Source organism: Centruroides sculpturatus, unplaced genomic scaffold (assembly GCF_000671375.1).
Source record: "Centruroides sculpturatus isolate CEXI.00-Female unplaced genomic scaffold, Cexi_2.0 scaffold99, whole genome shotgun sequence".
Taxonomy (NCBI): Eukaryota; Metazoa; Arthropoda; class Arachnida; order Scorpiones; family Buthidae; genus Centruroides; species Centruroides sculpturatus.
Genome location: NW_019384321.1, coordinates 1,092,687 through 1,107,580, shown reverse-complemented (window position 1 = coordinate 1,107,580; position 14,894 = coordinate 1,092,687). Strand labels below are relative to the sequence as shown.

General features: G+C 27.7%; 1 protein-coding gene across 3 annotated transcripts in view; it reads left to right on the top strand.

Annotated features, from left to right (window-relative positions):
* The window catches only part of LOC111625800 (zinc finger protein 236-like), a 45,168-nt gene that overhangs the window by 13,994 nt on the left and 16,280 nt on the right, over positions 1 to 14,894 (top strand). For 2 of the 3 annotated variants that reach the window (XM_023369038.1, XM_023369031.1), the window contains 4 exons: positions 31 to 167; positions 9,306 to 9,433; positions 9,499 to 11,210; positions 11,716 to 11,922. In XM_023369038.1, coding sequence (XP_023224806.1) covers positions 31 to 167; positions 9,306 to 9,433; positions 9,499 to 11,210; positions 11,716 to 11,922 — 2,184 coding nt within the window. Of the gene's footprint in view, positions 1 to 30; positions 168 to 3,036; positions 3,179 to 9,305; positions 9,434 to 9,498; positions 11,211 to 11,715; positions 11,923 to 14,894 lie in introns of those variants that run through there. The other variant, XM_023369044.1, reaches the window with a different exon arrangement.

Below are 14,894 nucleotides of genomic sequence, written 5' to 3'. Positions count from 1 at the left end.
ACATAATGAATTAATATGTATTATTGTCAGCCACACTTAGATAAGCATATGCAAGTACACTGTGATGAAATGACAGAAGAAAAGACCTATCCTTGCAAACTTTGTGCTCAGAAATTTTCCAAAGCGGCACATTTACGAGATCACATGAAAGTACATTATAAATTAAAGTAAGTAATTCTTTTTATTTTTTATTAAAAAAATAAATAAAACTGTTTTATCTTTAAAATAGTTTTATTAACCATTAAGTCCAGCATAGTCACGTAAATTTATTTTGACTGTTTGCTATACATAATAGTTTAAAATGTAATTTACTTTTATTATATGTTATAGACTTAGTTATTAAAAATATTTCTTGATTTCCACTAAAAAATATATATAACTATTTTATTTTTGTATTTATATAATATAAACTAATCAAAATGAAAAAATATTTTGTTTCAAACTGTTGCAAATCTCTTTAAATGATTTATATTTGAGTTATCTTAAGAGTTGTAATTTAAACAGTGCATAATAGATTTCTTTATTAGCTTTAAAGGAAAATATATAATTGAACTTGAATCAAGACTTGAACTTTAAAATGTAGTTATATAAATAAATATCAAACCTTAATTTTATCTTTTACTTTATCAAAATAGTAATTATTTTTAGTTTATGTAACATACATAAACAATGTGTCTATACATAAATTATTTATATTTATGACATACTATGATAAAAAAAATAAAGCTTTAAATTTATCTGATTCTTTTTACAGAAAAAAAGAGCAACAGCAACTAAAATGTGGCTTATATATCTAATTATGAACATTGTGCTATCATATCCATAAATAATAATCTTATCAGATTTTGCAAATAACACTTGTACCAAATAGAAATAGTGCAAATTATAATTTTTGATTCAGTCAATTTGAAGAAAACTGTGATAATTTATTATTATTTGCAAGTTGCATAATGCATTTATTAATATGCAGTAGGTTATACTTATTGTAATTACTTTGGTTCTCTTCTGTACAAATAACTGACTAACAATAACTAACAGATAACATTAAGCAAGAGAAGTAAATAAGACTGCAATTAGTAGAAATTCTGGATTTATTAATCTGAAAAGATATACATTTTTTAATTGTTTTAACATAACTTGAAGATTTCTTAATTAGTAATTTATCCATACAAAATTGAAGAAAGAAATTCCAGTTACAGAAAATACTGTATTTTTACTGTTATTTAGTTACAGAAAATACTGTAACCAAATAACAATTAAAAATGATTAATGTTTAAAATTCTGGTTAAGATTGATAACAATTGCCCCTTGTTGATCATATATTGAGGCTGGTAATTTGAAATGACACTTAAGAAAGTTTATTTACATGAGAACAATGATATCCATAACTCAGATTTTTGATTGCAATAAGCAAGATTTTGAGTGTTTTAATTTCTATATTTTAGAATCTGTTAATTCTGTTAATATTAAACAACAATATACACTTATTGTAATTACAAATATTGTTATCACTGCATTATTGTCGACTAAAAACATTAGTTTTTAGTGAAAGGATTTCTTGAATTTAAAGTTATAACCAAAAGATTTTCAAACTAAAATAAATATGTATTAACTATTTAATTTATCTTAAAGCTTGTAACAGGAGCATGAGTATTATCAGCATGATTTTTATTTACTTTACTGACCTTATGTTTTGTGTAATAATATGAATTAGAAATAAACTTTGAAATATCTTTCCATTATTATTATATAGACAGTCAGACATTCAGTTATTGCAAGTATGCTCTTTTCTGTAATATAATATTGCAGAAGTATGCATTAAACTGCAATTTGTTTTTCATTATTCAGAAAGAAGATACAAATTATTTTTAAAAACCTGAAAATTAATTAGTCTATTAAAAAGTTTGCTTTATCATCAGTTCATGCAATTAGTTACAGTTTTTATTGATATATAAATTAAAGTGTACCAAATTGGAATGTCAGTAAGTAAGAGAAGACATTATTTTTTCTGTTTGAGGAAAAAATTACAATAAAAAAAGTTCATATTTTAAATGTAATATTATCGTAGAAATTTATCTTTGAGATACTAGTTAAAAGATTTAATTGTAAATACTGAATCCAAAATCTGTCTATGATATTTATTACTAATCTCTTGCAATTTTAAATCAGTATTGATACATGGTACATGGCATTGATACATTGATACACATTAATACACTTTTATGATGCATTATATTAGTGTTTTTTATCTAATGGTCTGCAACAAAATCTTGGAAATGCTTCAAAGATTGAAGAAATTTAAATGTTAATGCTTTGATTTTTACTTCACTCTACTGTTTTATAAATATGTACATTTTAGTATTCATTAAAAATAGCTTTTGATTATCAAATTTGATTTTTAGTATGAGATATCTGGCTTATTTTTGGACAATATACTAAATGTATAGAAAGACAATTTAAAGTTATCAAGAATCTCCTTACTGAAGTTACAAAATTCAACAACATAAAGACAGAAATAATTTTTACTTATAGATTTAAAAATATGATCATGATTCATTATACTGTATCAAAATTTAAATACATTAGACTTTGCTTTTATTCATGTTTATTTAAACCTTTAACAACATAATGATTTATAATAGAACTAAATATATATTAAGTATGTTATTTCCAATTTCATTTGATGATGAGAAATTTAAATATTTATGGAAACTCATTATTATGAAACTTTACTAAAGATGATTCAGAGATTATCATATTCTTGACAAATGAACAATTGACTTAGAACTTGTGGATTTCATGACACAGTTCATAACAGTTCAAACAGATATTTAAATTGCTATTTCCAAATTTTTCTAATGTGTAAGTCATATATTATCTTTACATGTAGAATATAAAACAATGAGCATGTGGTAATTATGCATTTTGCTAGTTAGTTTCATAATTGTTTTAAGTATAGTTATAGTTACTACATATACAGTATACTTTTTTTATTGTTGCCCTTTTGGCTCTTAGATTTTGGATATAGCATCTGGGTATTTGGAATTTTTGTAGAATCCTGGTCTAAAATGTACATATGTCTGAGAAGAAAGCCATCTGATTTTTACCCAGTGACATAGCCATTATATTATAATGGGGACAAGTATCTCAACCAGTTTGATGATTACATTGAAAATAGGTGAAGTTATGTCATTTGTATATAATATTTTAATATGAAATGAAACATAACAGCCTTTAAAAATATTGATCAAGAGATTCTCGGCATACTTTATATATATATTTATATCTACAAAGATATCAATAAATATGCTTAGCTTTTCTGTCTAATATTTAATCATCAATGAGGAGAGTTATTTATTTTTTACAAGTATAAAGATATTAAATTGTGATAAGGATATTAATGATACATGCATTATAATTACTAAATAATTACAATAATAATTACTAAAATATGAATTATAGTATTTTAAACTTTTTAAAAATTAAAAATATTAAACATTTTTGTTGAAGTAGAATAAAATAAATTTGTAGAATAAAAGAATTTTTGTATGGCATTTATATAATTCTGTGAAGGCTAAGAGAATTTGTATGCATTTCTTTATGTGAGTGAGGATATTTAGTTATTTCTCTTAATACAAGAAACTATTGAAAACATTCTGAACTTGGTTAACCCAAATGTAAATATATTTTGCCATATTATATTTCTAATTTTTGATAAATTCATTAGTGTAATTTAAATAAAAACTGAAAGATAGTCATTTAAGCTTCTATTAATATGTTTAAATGCTGTTATATTTAGATATTAAATGCTTGAAACATGATAATAATTAGAATATTTTAGATATACAAATCAGCTTGACCCAGAATTGGTGATAAATTGAGTATTTGACTTATTATTTACCATTAATTAGATTGTTTATGGGTTACAAATTAATCAAATAGTGTATAAATTAATATTTATACTGTAGTTAAATTGTCTCCAATCAAAATTCTGTAATAAATTAAATTATTTCTATCCTATAGCCTGGAAAATAATTTGGTGCATTAATATTCTATCTATTATAATTATTCTAGTGATGAAGTGATATGAAATTGTTTTAAAAGTGTTAAAACTATTCTTCAGAGTTGTAAAAAATATTTATTTATTTATTTAGTTTATTTATCAAAGTGAATTCAAAAGTCATTAAAAAAATCACTTTTAGTTATAAATAAATATGGATTAATCCATCTGTACTGAAAATGGAAAGGGGCGTGTCTAGCCTGCGGAGGTGTTGGTGACTTTTTTTGCTGAGCTGTTATGGCGACGTTAGACATGGATTTTTTACAACGGAATATTAAGTGTAGAACTGAAATAAGTTGTTTAAATGTTTCATTAACTCGAATAATAATTTTTATTCTACTAATGATTGCTGGCATTGAGTTAAATCCCGGACCTTTCCCTCGATCTCCTCCAATACCAAGTCAAGCAGTTATGCAAAAAAGGGGACGAGGGAGACCACGTAGAGAGCATACAAGAAATATAGAAGAAAATAATCAGACAAGCGAAATGTCAGAAGAGGAATATTTAATTGAGGAACACTCCAAGAGTACTACTGATATCTCGAAGTATGCTACAATAAAAGACTTCTTCGAACCGGAAGAAGATTTACTAACAAAGACTATTGAACCTGAATACTCACTTAAATCGATATATGAATTAATCCAAGATAAATTTGATAGTTTGAATTCCGAAATCCGTTCCATAAAAGCTGAAATCAACAAAATGAACGAAGAAAATTTAAAGCTGAAGGAAGAGATGAAAGATATGTGTAAAAAAATACGTTTATTAGAAGAAAGAACAGACTCGTACAGCAAGTTAAAAGGTATGGTGGATTTTGAAGTTGACAAAATGATAAACGATAGAACTAAGAAGAATTTAATTATATTTAATTTTCCATTTAAAACCTCGGAATATGTAGAAGAATTTAAAAAATTTATAAAAGTTAACTTAGAGCTTAATGGTATAGAAATCGAAGGTCTTATTCAAATAGGAAATAGAAGAAATAACCAAGTAATTAAAGTTATGACCGAATCGGTTAAAGACAGAAATCTAATTCTCAATAAATTTTGGACTACAAGACCGAAAATGACGGACGAAAATAAAAAAATAATAATATCAACGGACTTATGTTATAGATCTAGAATCAGGAGAAAATTATTATTAAAAATGATTAAACTGGAGAAATCGGATGATAAGATAAAAATTAGAGATGATTATTTTTTAAAAAATAATATAATGTATACATATGATTTGAATACCAAAGAAATAATTCAGTTAAATCATTTTTTAGAGATAAATATAATACAAGATTAACAAAAATAAATCAAAATTTAAAAACAATACAGAAGAAAAGGAAATTGGCTAATAATATGGAGAATAATAATAAGAAAATGAGTGGAGATAAATTAATAGTCAAAATAAATGATTTGAATGAGAAAAAAGTAGAAACTCCAAGAAGGGTAAAAAATAAAGTGACGATAAACTTCTGGAATATTCAAGGACTGAGAGGGAAATTATTTAAAACCTCAATAAGAGAATTTCTGGATTCAAATGAAATAATTGGACTTTTAGAAACCTGGATTATAAAATTTAGTGAAATGGAAATAAAATATCTAGAACAAGACAATAATATAATAATTAGTAATGCTCAACGAAAAAATAAATTTGGACGTCCATCAGGTGGAATTCTACTACTAATTAAGAAAAGATTTGGTGAAATATTTTTACAATATACAACGGACCATGTTATTGCTGTAATAATAAAACTAGAGAATAAAATAAAAATGAGATGGTCATACACATATATGGGAGTAATAGGAATATATATACCACCTTCTATTGAGAAGAAACCAATTCTAAATGAAGTACAAAAGGTCTTGGATAGATGGTCTAATCTGACACAAATGTGGATAATAGGTGGTGATTTAAATGCACGTATTGGTGAAGTTACTGATACCATATTTTGTCAGACGTTTGAAAATTTAGTCAATAAGAGAATATCCAAAGATAAAGTGTTAAACACAGGGGGAAGAGCACTCTTAGAATTTATTGATAATAACCAACTAATAATTCTAAATGGTAGAATGAGAGGTGACACCCCTGCAGAAATTACTTTTGTCTCTCCAAGTGGGAAATCTATAGTAGATTACATTATCTGCTCAGAAGAAATGATAAATTGTTGTAACTATTTGAAGGTTCTAGAAAACGACATTGCAGATCATTTTCCTATTCAGTTAGAGTTAACAATATATGAGAAAATAAGTAATAATATATATAATTGTGAACAGAGTCATTCTATTAATCTGGAATTAAGACCATCATATAATAAACAAAAAATCTTGAATAAATTTGATGATATGATTGGAGAGATGTTATCATTGGAAAAAGAAAATGATCCAATAGAAAATTATCGGAGTATTATAACAAAATTAGAGGAATATAGATACAAAAATTGTATACAACAAAATGGTAAAATATTCAAATGTGAATGGTACGATAGTACATGTTATGGCTATAAAATTAAAAAACAAAAGTGTTTACAAATCTTTAGAAGAACAAATACCAGTAAAGCACTAATGAATTATTTAAAATATAAAAAAATGTATAACAATCTAATTAAAGCCAAGAAAAAATTATATTTTTCAAAAATCAGTAAGAAACTATCAGAAGCTAATGATTCGAGAGTTTTCTGGAAAATAATTAATAGTTTTCGTAAAAGAAAGTTAGGATTGGAAAAACAGACTAAAGTAGAATATAACATTTGGCTTAAATACTACAATAAATTCTCTGAGAACTATCAGAAAAATGTTTGTAAAAAATATATAGGAACTAAAACAAGACCAGAAATTCAGCAAGATGAGATAATCAAGATAGAAGAAGTACAGGATTGTATCAAAAATCTTAAAGACAAATCAACTCCAGGATCGGACATAATACCAAATTCAATCATTAAAATGTTGCCAATAGAAATCATAAGATATTTAACTAGACAATTTAATCAATTCTATAGTAATAGTATAATACCGGAAAAATGGAACGAAGTTATTTTTACTATGATATTTAAACAAGGGAACAAACAAGAACCAACCAATTACAGACCAATAGCCCTTCTGTCCTGTCTACGTAAAGTATTTACTGGAGTATTAGCTGACAAATTTAATTACTGGACAGCGGCGAATAATTATAGAAATAATACACAATTTGCATTTGTAGAAGGGGGAGGTACTCAGACAGCCCTCTTTGTATTGCTGTCATTAATTCAAATCCAGTTGCTCAAAAAAAGACATAAAGTGTTTGCCCTGTTTTTGGATCTTGAAAAAGCATACGATATGATTAGTATTACCGATCTACAGAGTAAAATGAAGAGATACAAGGCAAAAGAACTCTTGATAAATATGATAGGATTGTTATTCGGAAAATACAAAACAATTATCAAACAGGATACTAATATCTGGACACCATTCATTACTTACAGAGGTTTACTACAAGGTGATCCGTTATCCCCATATCTTTTCAATTTTTACCTATTTGATCTAAATGAATGCTTTAAAAGAGATGAAGATGGGTTTCAAATTGAAAATCAGATAATACATACTATATCGTATGCCGATGACATTGTGTTGATAGCTCCTACAGCAGCTGCTCTCCGTAGAAAAATCCAACAAATCTGTGAGTATTTAGAAAAGCTAAGAGTTAAAATAAATTCCAAAAAATCAACAATTATGATATTTAGAAATGGAAGTAACGTATCCAAAAAGCACATGTCTTTCTTCATTAATAAAGAAGAAGTGAAGATAGTGAAGGAAATTAAATTTTTAGGAGTTACATTCACACCTAATCTCTCGTTCGAAAAACATTATAAAAATTCACTAAGTAAAGCAAAAATTGCAATAAATAATTTAATTGGTCTATTCTGCAAGACAAAAATAAAGAACATACGTATACATTTTCAGTTATTTAATTCGATTGTGATGAACTCAATGGGATATGCTGCCCCAATTTGGAGCATGGAAAAATTTAATGACTTTGAGAAAATACAGAATATATTCATACGTAAGATATTCCAGCTGGAATACAATATCCCGGGTAGTGCCTTAAGATTAGAAACACATAGATTCAGAATAAATACTATACTAATAAAAAGATATTTAAAGTTTTTACAAAAAATTATTAAGGCTGAAGATATAACAACAAAATTGCTGTTCTTACTACATCACAAATCAAGGGAAACAGACTTAAGACGAAGTTGGATAATTCAGTTATCGAAGATAGTTAATAAATATGGATTTTCTATTAAACTGGTTATGGATCGTAATTATGATATAGAGCAATATAGTAAAGAAATAATACATAGAGTTATGGAATACTCTATTATCCAAGACGTGGAAGATATACGAAAACGAGAAAATACAAGCTGGTATGCAACAATTTTAAATTATCCTGTAAATAACAACTATATATTGACAAATCTAGCTTTTAACATCAAAAAGTTTTTTATACAGCTTAGGCTAAATAAATACGGAATAATTATAAATGATAAATATATAGACTATACCCAATCTAAATGTCCAAATTGTACTAAACCTTTATCTAGAGTTCATATTATATGTGAATGCTGTAATGAAAAAGATAAAATACAAAGGCTCCAAATGCAACCGCTAGTCAACTGTAACAGTGAGATGAAAATGTTTAAGACTTTTGACAGAGCTAATACTAACACGATTTATATGTTATATAACTATGTTAAACAATTTACTAAATGAAAATTGTAACAAAATATTAATGTAAATTTAAAAATTAGCAAATAGAATATATTAATGTTAATAAGACGAAAAAAAATTGAGATGTTAAATTAATACGCGTTTATGTAAAACTAAACGCCCTTGTAACAGGCGAAAGCCTATTACGACAAATAAAGATTATTATTATTATTATTATTATTATTATTATTATTATTATTATTATTATTATTATTATTATTATTATTATTATTATTATTATTATTATTATTATTATTATTATTATTATTATTATTATTATTATTATTATTATTATTATTATTATTATTATTATTATTATTATTATTATTATTATTATTATTATTATTATTATTATTATTATTATTATTATTATTATTTCTGTACTGAAAATGGTTTAAATTTAATGAGATGTATTATTTAAAAGTAACATAATCAAAGCTAATTGTGAGTCAGATTTGTTAATTCTCTGATAATGTATAAAATATTAAACATTCTAAATTTTATAGGGCATCATTATCGCACAGAACTTACAAAAGGAATATCAATCGTGCAACTTTCATGCACAAATGCCAGACGTGTGGAAAACCATTCCAAAAACCCAGTCAATTACTCCGTCATATTCGTATACACACAGGTGAGTTATTTCTTTGAAAATAATAATAAATTTTATTATGTTTTATAAAACAATTTTATTTTCAGGGGAGCGTCCTTTTAAATGTGATGTCTGCAGCAAAGCATTCAATCAGAAAGGTGCGCTCCATATTCATATGACTAAACATAGTGGAGAACGTCCACATCAGTGCGAATTTTGTCCTGCAGCCTTTTCTCAACGTGGAAATCTCAGAGCCCATATAAAACGTGTTCATACTCTCATGAAGGATGGAAAAGAGGTGTTGTATCAATGTGATGAATGCACTTGTGTTTTCAAGAAATTAGGTAGTTTGAATGCCCACATCAGTAGGATGCATGCGGAAGAAGTATTACCATCAAGAGAGGAAGAAGAACCCGAAAATGCTGTGGAAAATGGAACAAATCCAGAAAGTAAAAATATGAAAAAAGTGATACAACAACTTTTAGAATTATCTAAACAAACAATGGTTACTCCGGAACAAGCACAGCAGCAAATTCAAGAAATTGCCGAAAATAGTAACGTTAGTGCAGATATTTTACAACAAGCATTAGAAAATAGTGGATTAGCAACATCAGTTCCAACAGATAAAGATAAAGATAAAAATAAAACTGAACAGAAAAACCCTTCGTTACTTGATATTATAAAGAAACCTGTTGTAAGAAAAGTAGCTGGTGTTAGGTGGCTTCAATGCGTTTATTGTAGTAAGGAATTCAAAAAACCAAGTGATCTTGTTCGTCATATTCGCATCCATACTCATGAAAAACCTTATAAATGTAATCAGTGCTTTCGTGCCTTTTCTGTTAAAAGTACATTAACCGTTCATACTCGTACTCATACCGGAATAAAAGAGTTTTGTTGTGAAGTGTGCAAAAAAATGTTTTCTACTCAAGGAAGTCTAAAAGTTCATTTAAGGTTACATACGGGCGCCAAACCTTTTTCGTGCAATCAATGTGACAAAAAGTTTAGAACTTCAGGACACAGAAAGAGTCATCAACTTTCTCATTTAAAAAATTGCATGCAACAAAAAAAATCAAAACGAGTTCAAAAACCTCAAATGAGAGAGAGTGTTTCTTTGCCAGACATTCCTTTACAAGAACCTATTCTTATTACCGACAATGGTTTAATTCAACAACCACCAAAAAGTAATGGTCTTTATAATACTTACATTGATGACATGAATAATGTAGATCGTCCATATAAATGTACATATTGTTCTAGAGGGTTTAAGAAATCGAGCCATTTAAAACAGCATATCCGCTCTCATACTGGTGAGAAACCCTATAGGTGCCTTCAATGTTGTCGTTCATTTGTATCAAATGGAGTTCTTAAAGCACATATTAGGACTCATTCCGGTGTGAAAGCATACAAATGTACTGTCTGTAGTTCATCATTTACTACTAATGGTTCTTTGAAAAGGCATATGTGTATTCATAGTGAATTGAGGCCTTACATGTGTCCATACTGTCAAAAAACTTTTAAAACATCAATGACTTGCAAAAAACATATGAAAACGCATCGTCACGAATTAGCTTCTCAAGGAGCGGCCTCAGGAGTCACAGTAACCGTAGTTCCAGAAACTGGTGCAGAAACACAAGTAGATATGGTGCATGCCGACGGACAGGATTTAACAGGTCACATCATTGGAAATTTGGCAGAAATTGCAAATGATGATGATACACAAAGAGATGATACAGAGCAGACACACATTTCAACTTTAGAAACACAAGATAATACAGCTTTAGGTACCCAGCCATTTACTACTCAAGTTACATTATCTCAGGTAATGTTTTAATTTTCTGATTTCATAAAGTTTTTCAAGTAACAATACTTTTTTTGATAAAACTTGCAGATAAATACAGTTATGAGATGATTTTTTAAATGATTTCAAGTGCAAACACTATATAATAACTATATCTAATTATTTTTATAAATATGATAGAAAAGTTTGATTAACAATGTTATGTAATTAATAAATATATATCTAAAATATAAAAATAAAGAGCTAGAATTAGTGGGAAAAAATTTCTTGTAATTTAAATATTTTTCCCCATTTTTGACTTTTTTTTCCCCTCCTGTACACACTAAGAGGACTTTTTTCCAGGCCCATCAAGGGTTTGGTCAAGTGGCAAGGAACAGAGTCCAAGATATAAGGGACCAGACTATACATAAAAAATTTCTGATGTTCTCTGTTGATTCTATGTTAGGTCCTCCAGAATGGCAGGCCAACATCTTTGCTGCCTCAGCCATCCATCCAACAAAGATTTATATATTTCATATATTTACAGGAAAATTTACAACAGTTACAACAAACATTTACCCAACAAGTATTTGATAACCAAGGAAATCTCACAACTGATTTGGAGCAAACCAATTTAAGCCAAACACAGAATACAGGATTTGATCAGACACAAACAACTGGATTTGATCAAGGACAGAATACTTTTTTTACTCAATCTTTTGGAAGTTTTACACAAAACCAGTATACATTACAAGTAAGTAAATTATTAATTCTTTAAACCAAAATCTTGGGTTTTTTTTTTTTCTTTATTGCTTTAAAAGACAATTTACAGTGAACTCCCGTATAATGCGAATTCATATAACGCGATGACAAAATTGCGACTAGTACTCTCATACAATACTATAAACAGCCCTTATAATGTATCGGTTAAATTTAACACTTGACATACTTTGACTTTTTGTTTAGAAATGCAAAATGCATACACTTTACTGTGTATATACAGGGTGTTTATAAATGAATGGTGCGGTTTTAAAAATCAATAATAAATCTATTTATTACCTTATATGGACAAACCGTACAGCATAAGCAGTGGCAACTGTCCAAATTTTTTATACATTAATCACAATCCTTCAATACGTGTACCCATGGTCACACGTCACACATCTATACGATAATCAAATTCTTCCCATACGTGGTGTAGCATGTCCTCCGTGATGGTCTGTAGTGCATGACAAGCAAAGAGCGGGTAGCGCATAAAAAACTTGGACAGTTGCTGCTGCTTATTCTATAAGGTTTGCCCATATAAGATAATAAATAGATTTATTATTAATTTTTAAAACCACACCATTCATTTATAAACACCCTGTATAAACAATAGGTAAGCTAATAGTTATTATTTTTTTGCTAAATCTTTACATCTTTCATATGCACATTTAAAGATATAAGGGCAAATAATTTTATTCAACTTTTGATTAAAACAAAAATACTTTACTATTTAACATTTATTTACTATCAGAAGTTTCAACAAATAAATTCCAATGACATTAACTTGTTTAGTATTGGCTGTATAGATTCATTACTGGAAGAGTCCATAGTTTCATATACTATTATTCTTGTTACTTAAACACAATTCTTTTTCCAGATAATTTTTAGCTTGAAAATGTGGAATTTAAAAGAAAATTGAATAATTGTTTAATTCCATAGAGTGTCTGTTGACAGATCAGTTTTCATAAAATATGTTTCTAGCATTTTGGCTATTTCTAACCCATTATTTAAAGCTTCTAAACTCAAATGTTACTCTGGTTCATTAAAAATTAGGAATGAGTTATTGTTATCGTTACTAGAATTAGAACAATGTGCTAATTCTATTAATTTGTTTCATCGATGTCTTTGTTGTAATTAATGAATTTAGTGATATCTATCTCATTCAGGTCAACAAATCCCTCTCCACTGATACTTTGCCCAGCAGCTATTATGCAATTTATATCTGCTTCTGATGAAGTTGAAGAATTTGCTGTAACAATATCTGGCCATAACTTTTTCCAACAGGCATTGAGGGTCAAAGATTTCAATTTTTTAAGAGATGGGTTTATTACTTCTACCAATTTAATATTGACAATTTTTTTCCATATTTGCAGAACTTGAATTGCAGTCAATTTTTTGTAAAATCATTTCAAATATGCAATACATATAATAAGTTTTAAATGTCTCTATAATGCCTTGGGGCCATATTCTGGTCATCATCTCTCATCTGTCGTCTCTCACAAGCTGGTCACTGTTTGTCTTGAGAGATCATCGTGTTTCTCTAAACGTGATTCTGGACAACTTTTTCTCTCTTTGCTTCTCTCGTTTATCAGAGACAAACGGATAGTTGTCTTTTGACTGGTCTATCGTCTTTCACCTCAATTTTGTTATATCCAATATGGACAACTGAATGCTACTCATGCTGTACAATCACATTACAAAACATTCTCTATCTCAGGAAAGAATATTTCAAGAGAGAAAATGTTTCTGATTTTTTTCCAGTGCCTATTCGGAAACGCCACTGATTCCATTTTTTTTTTTTTTTTTAATTATCCTACATTAATTACTGAACTATTGATTATGATGTTAATCTTAGGTAGTTAAGGAGAAATTAGATGGTAATATTTTGAAAAATATGTAAGTATGCACGCTTTTCTAACTTAGGTTATTAAAATTTTAATTTGTTAAGAGACAAATTTACATTACAATCTGTAAAAACGTTATAAAACAATAAACAAGTTCGTCAAATTATGTGCTTTATTTGAATACATGCTTTCCTTGCCACGTGATCTATGCATTTTTGAAAATTTTACAATTTCATTGGTTAAAATTCTATACCATAGCGTGCACAGATAACCCGAACATGTATAATCAACCTAATAGTATTGTGACGCCATTGACGAAGACGAGATTGTTAAAAGTGACCAGAATCGCCACTGTTTTGATGTCATTTGTCATTGAAAGAAGAGACGAGAGATAAGTGACCAGAATACCATCCTTGGTCTAGTGGTTAAAGAATTGATATTGCGTTGGGTGGAAGAGAAGTCACTTTAACATTATGATGATTTAAATTTTCAGGATGTTCCAATGCATTATTGATTAATAATAAAACTTTAAAACATATTTTTTTTTTTGTAAATAATCCTCAACCTCTGGTACAAAGCAGTTATAAAACCAATTTTGAAACATTTCACCTCTCATCTGTGCTTTTTTATTTGGTTTTCAGTAAACAGTTGATTTGTCAATTTTTTCATTTCAGGGGTATTTAAGGTTTGATTAACATTGGCTTTGTTACATTCTCCAGCTGCATTAGCATGCTATCCTGTTGCAGTTATCCTGTCCTTTGACATCTTGAAGCCAGAAGCAGAAGACTCATTTTTCAAAATATATGTTTTTTCAGAAATTTTCTCCAATATAAGGCAAATTCATTGGCATTATGGACCTGTCCTGCTAAATAATCCCTTTCCTTTATAATTTTAGAGAAAATTTCATAAAATTTATGGGATGCTTCTACACTTTTGCTAATAATTTTCATATTACGCAAACAAAATATCATCTTAAATCTGTCAAACCATCCTGTAATGGCTTTAAATTTACATTTATGTAATTCATTAGAAGAAATGGACTCAGAATCTATTAAATATTGGTATACCTTGATTGCCTTCTGTTTTATGGCAAGACTATTAAAGGTATATTTCTCTA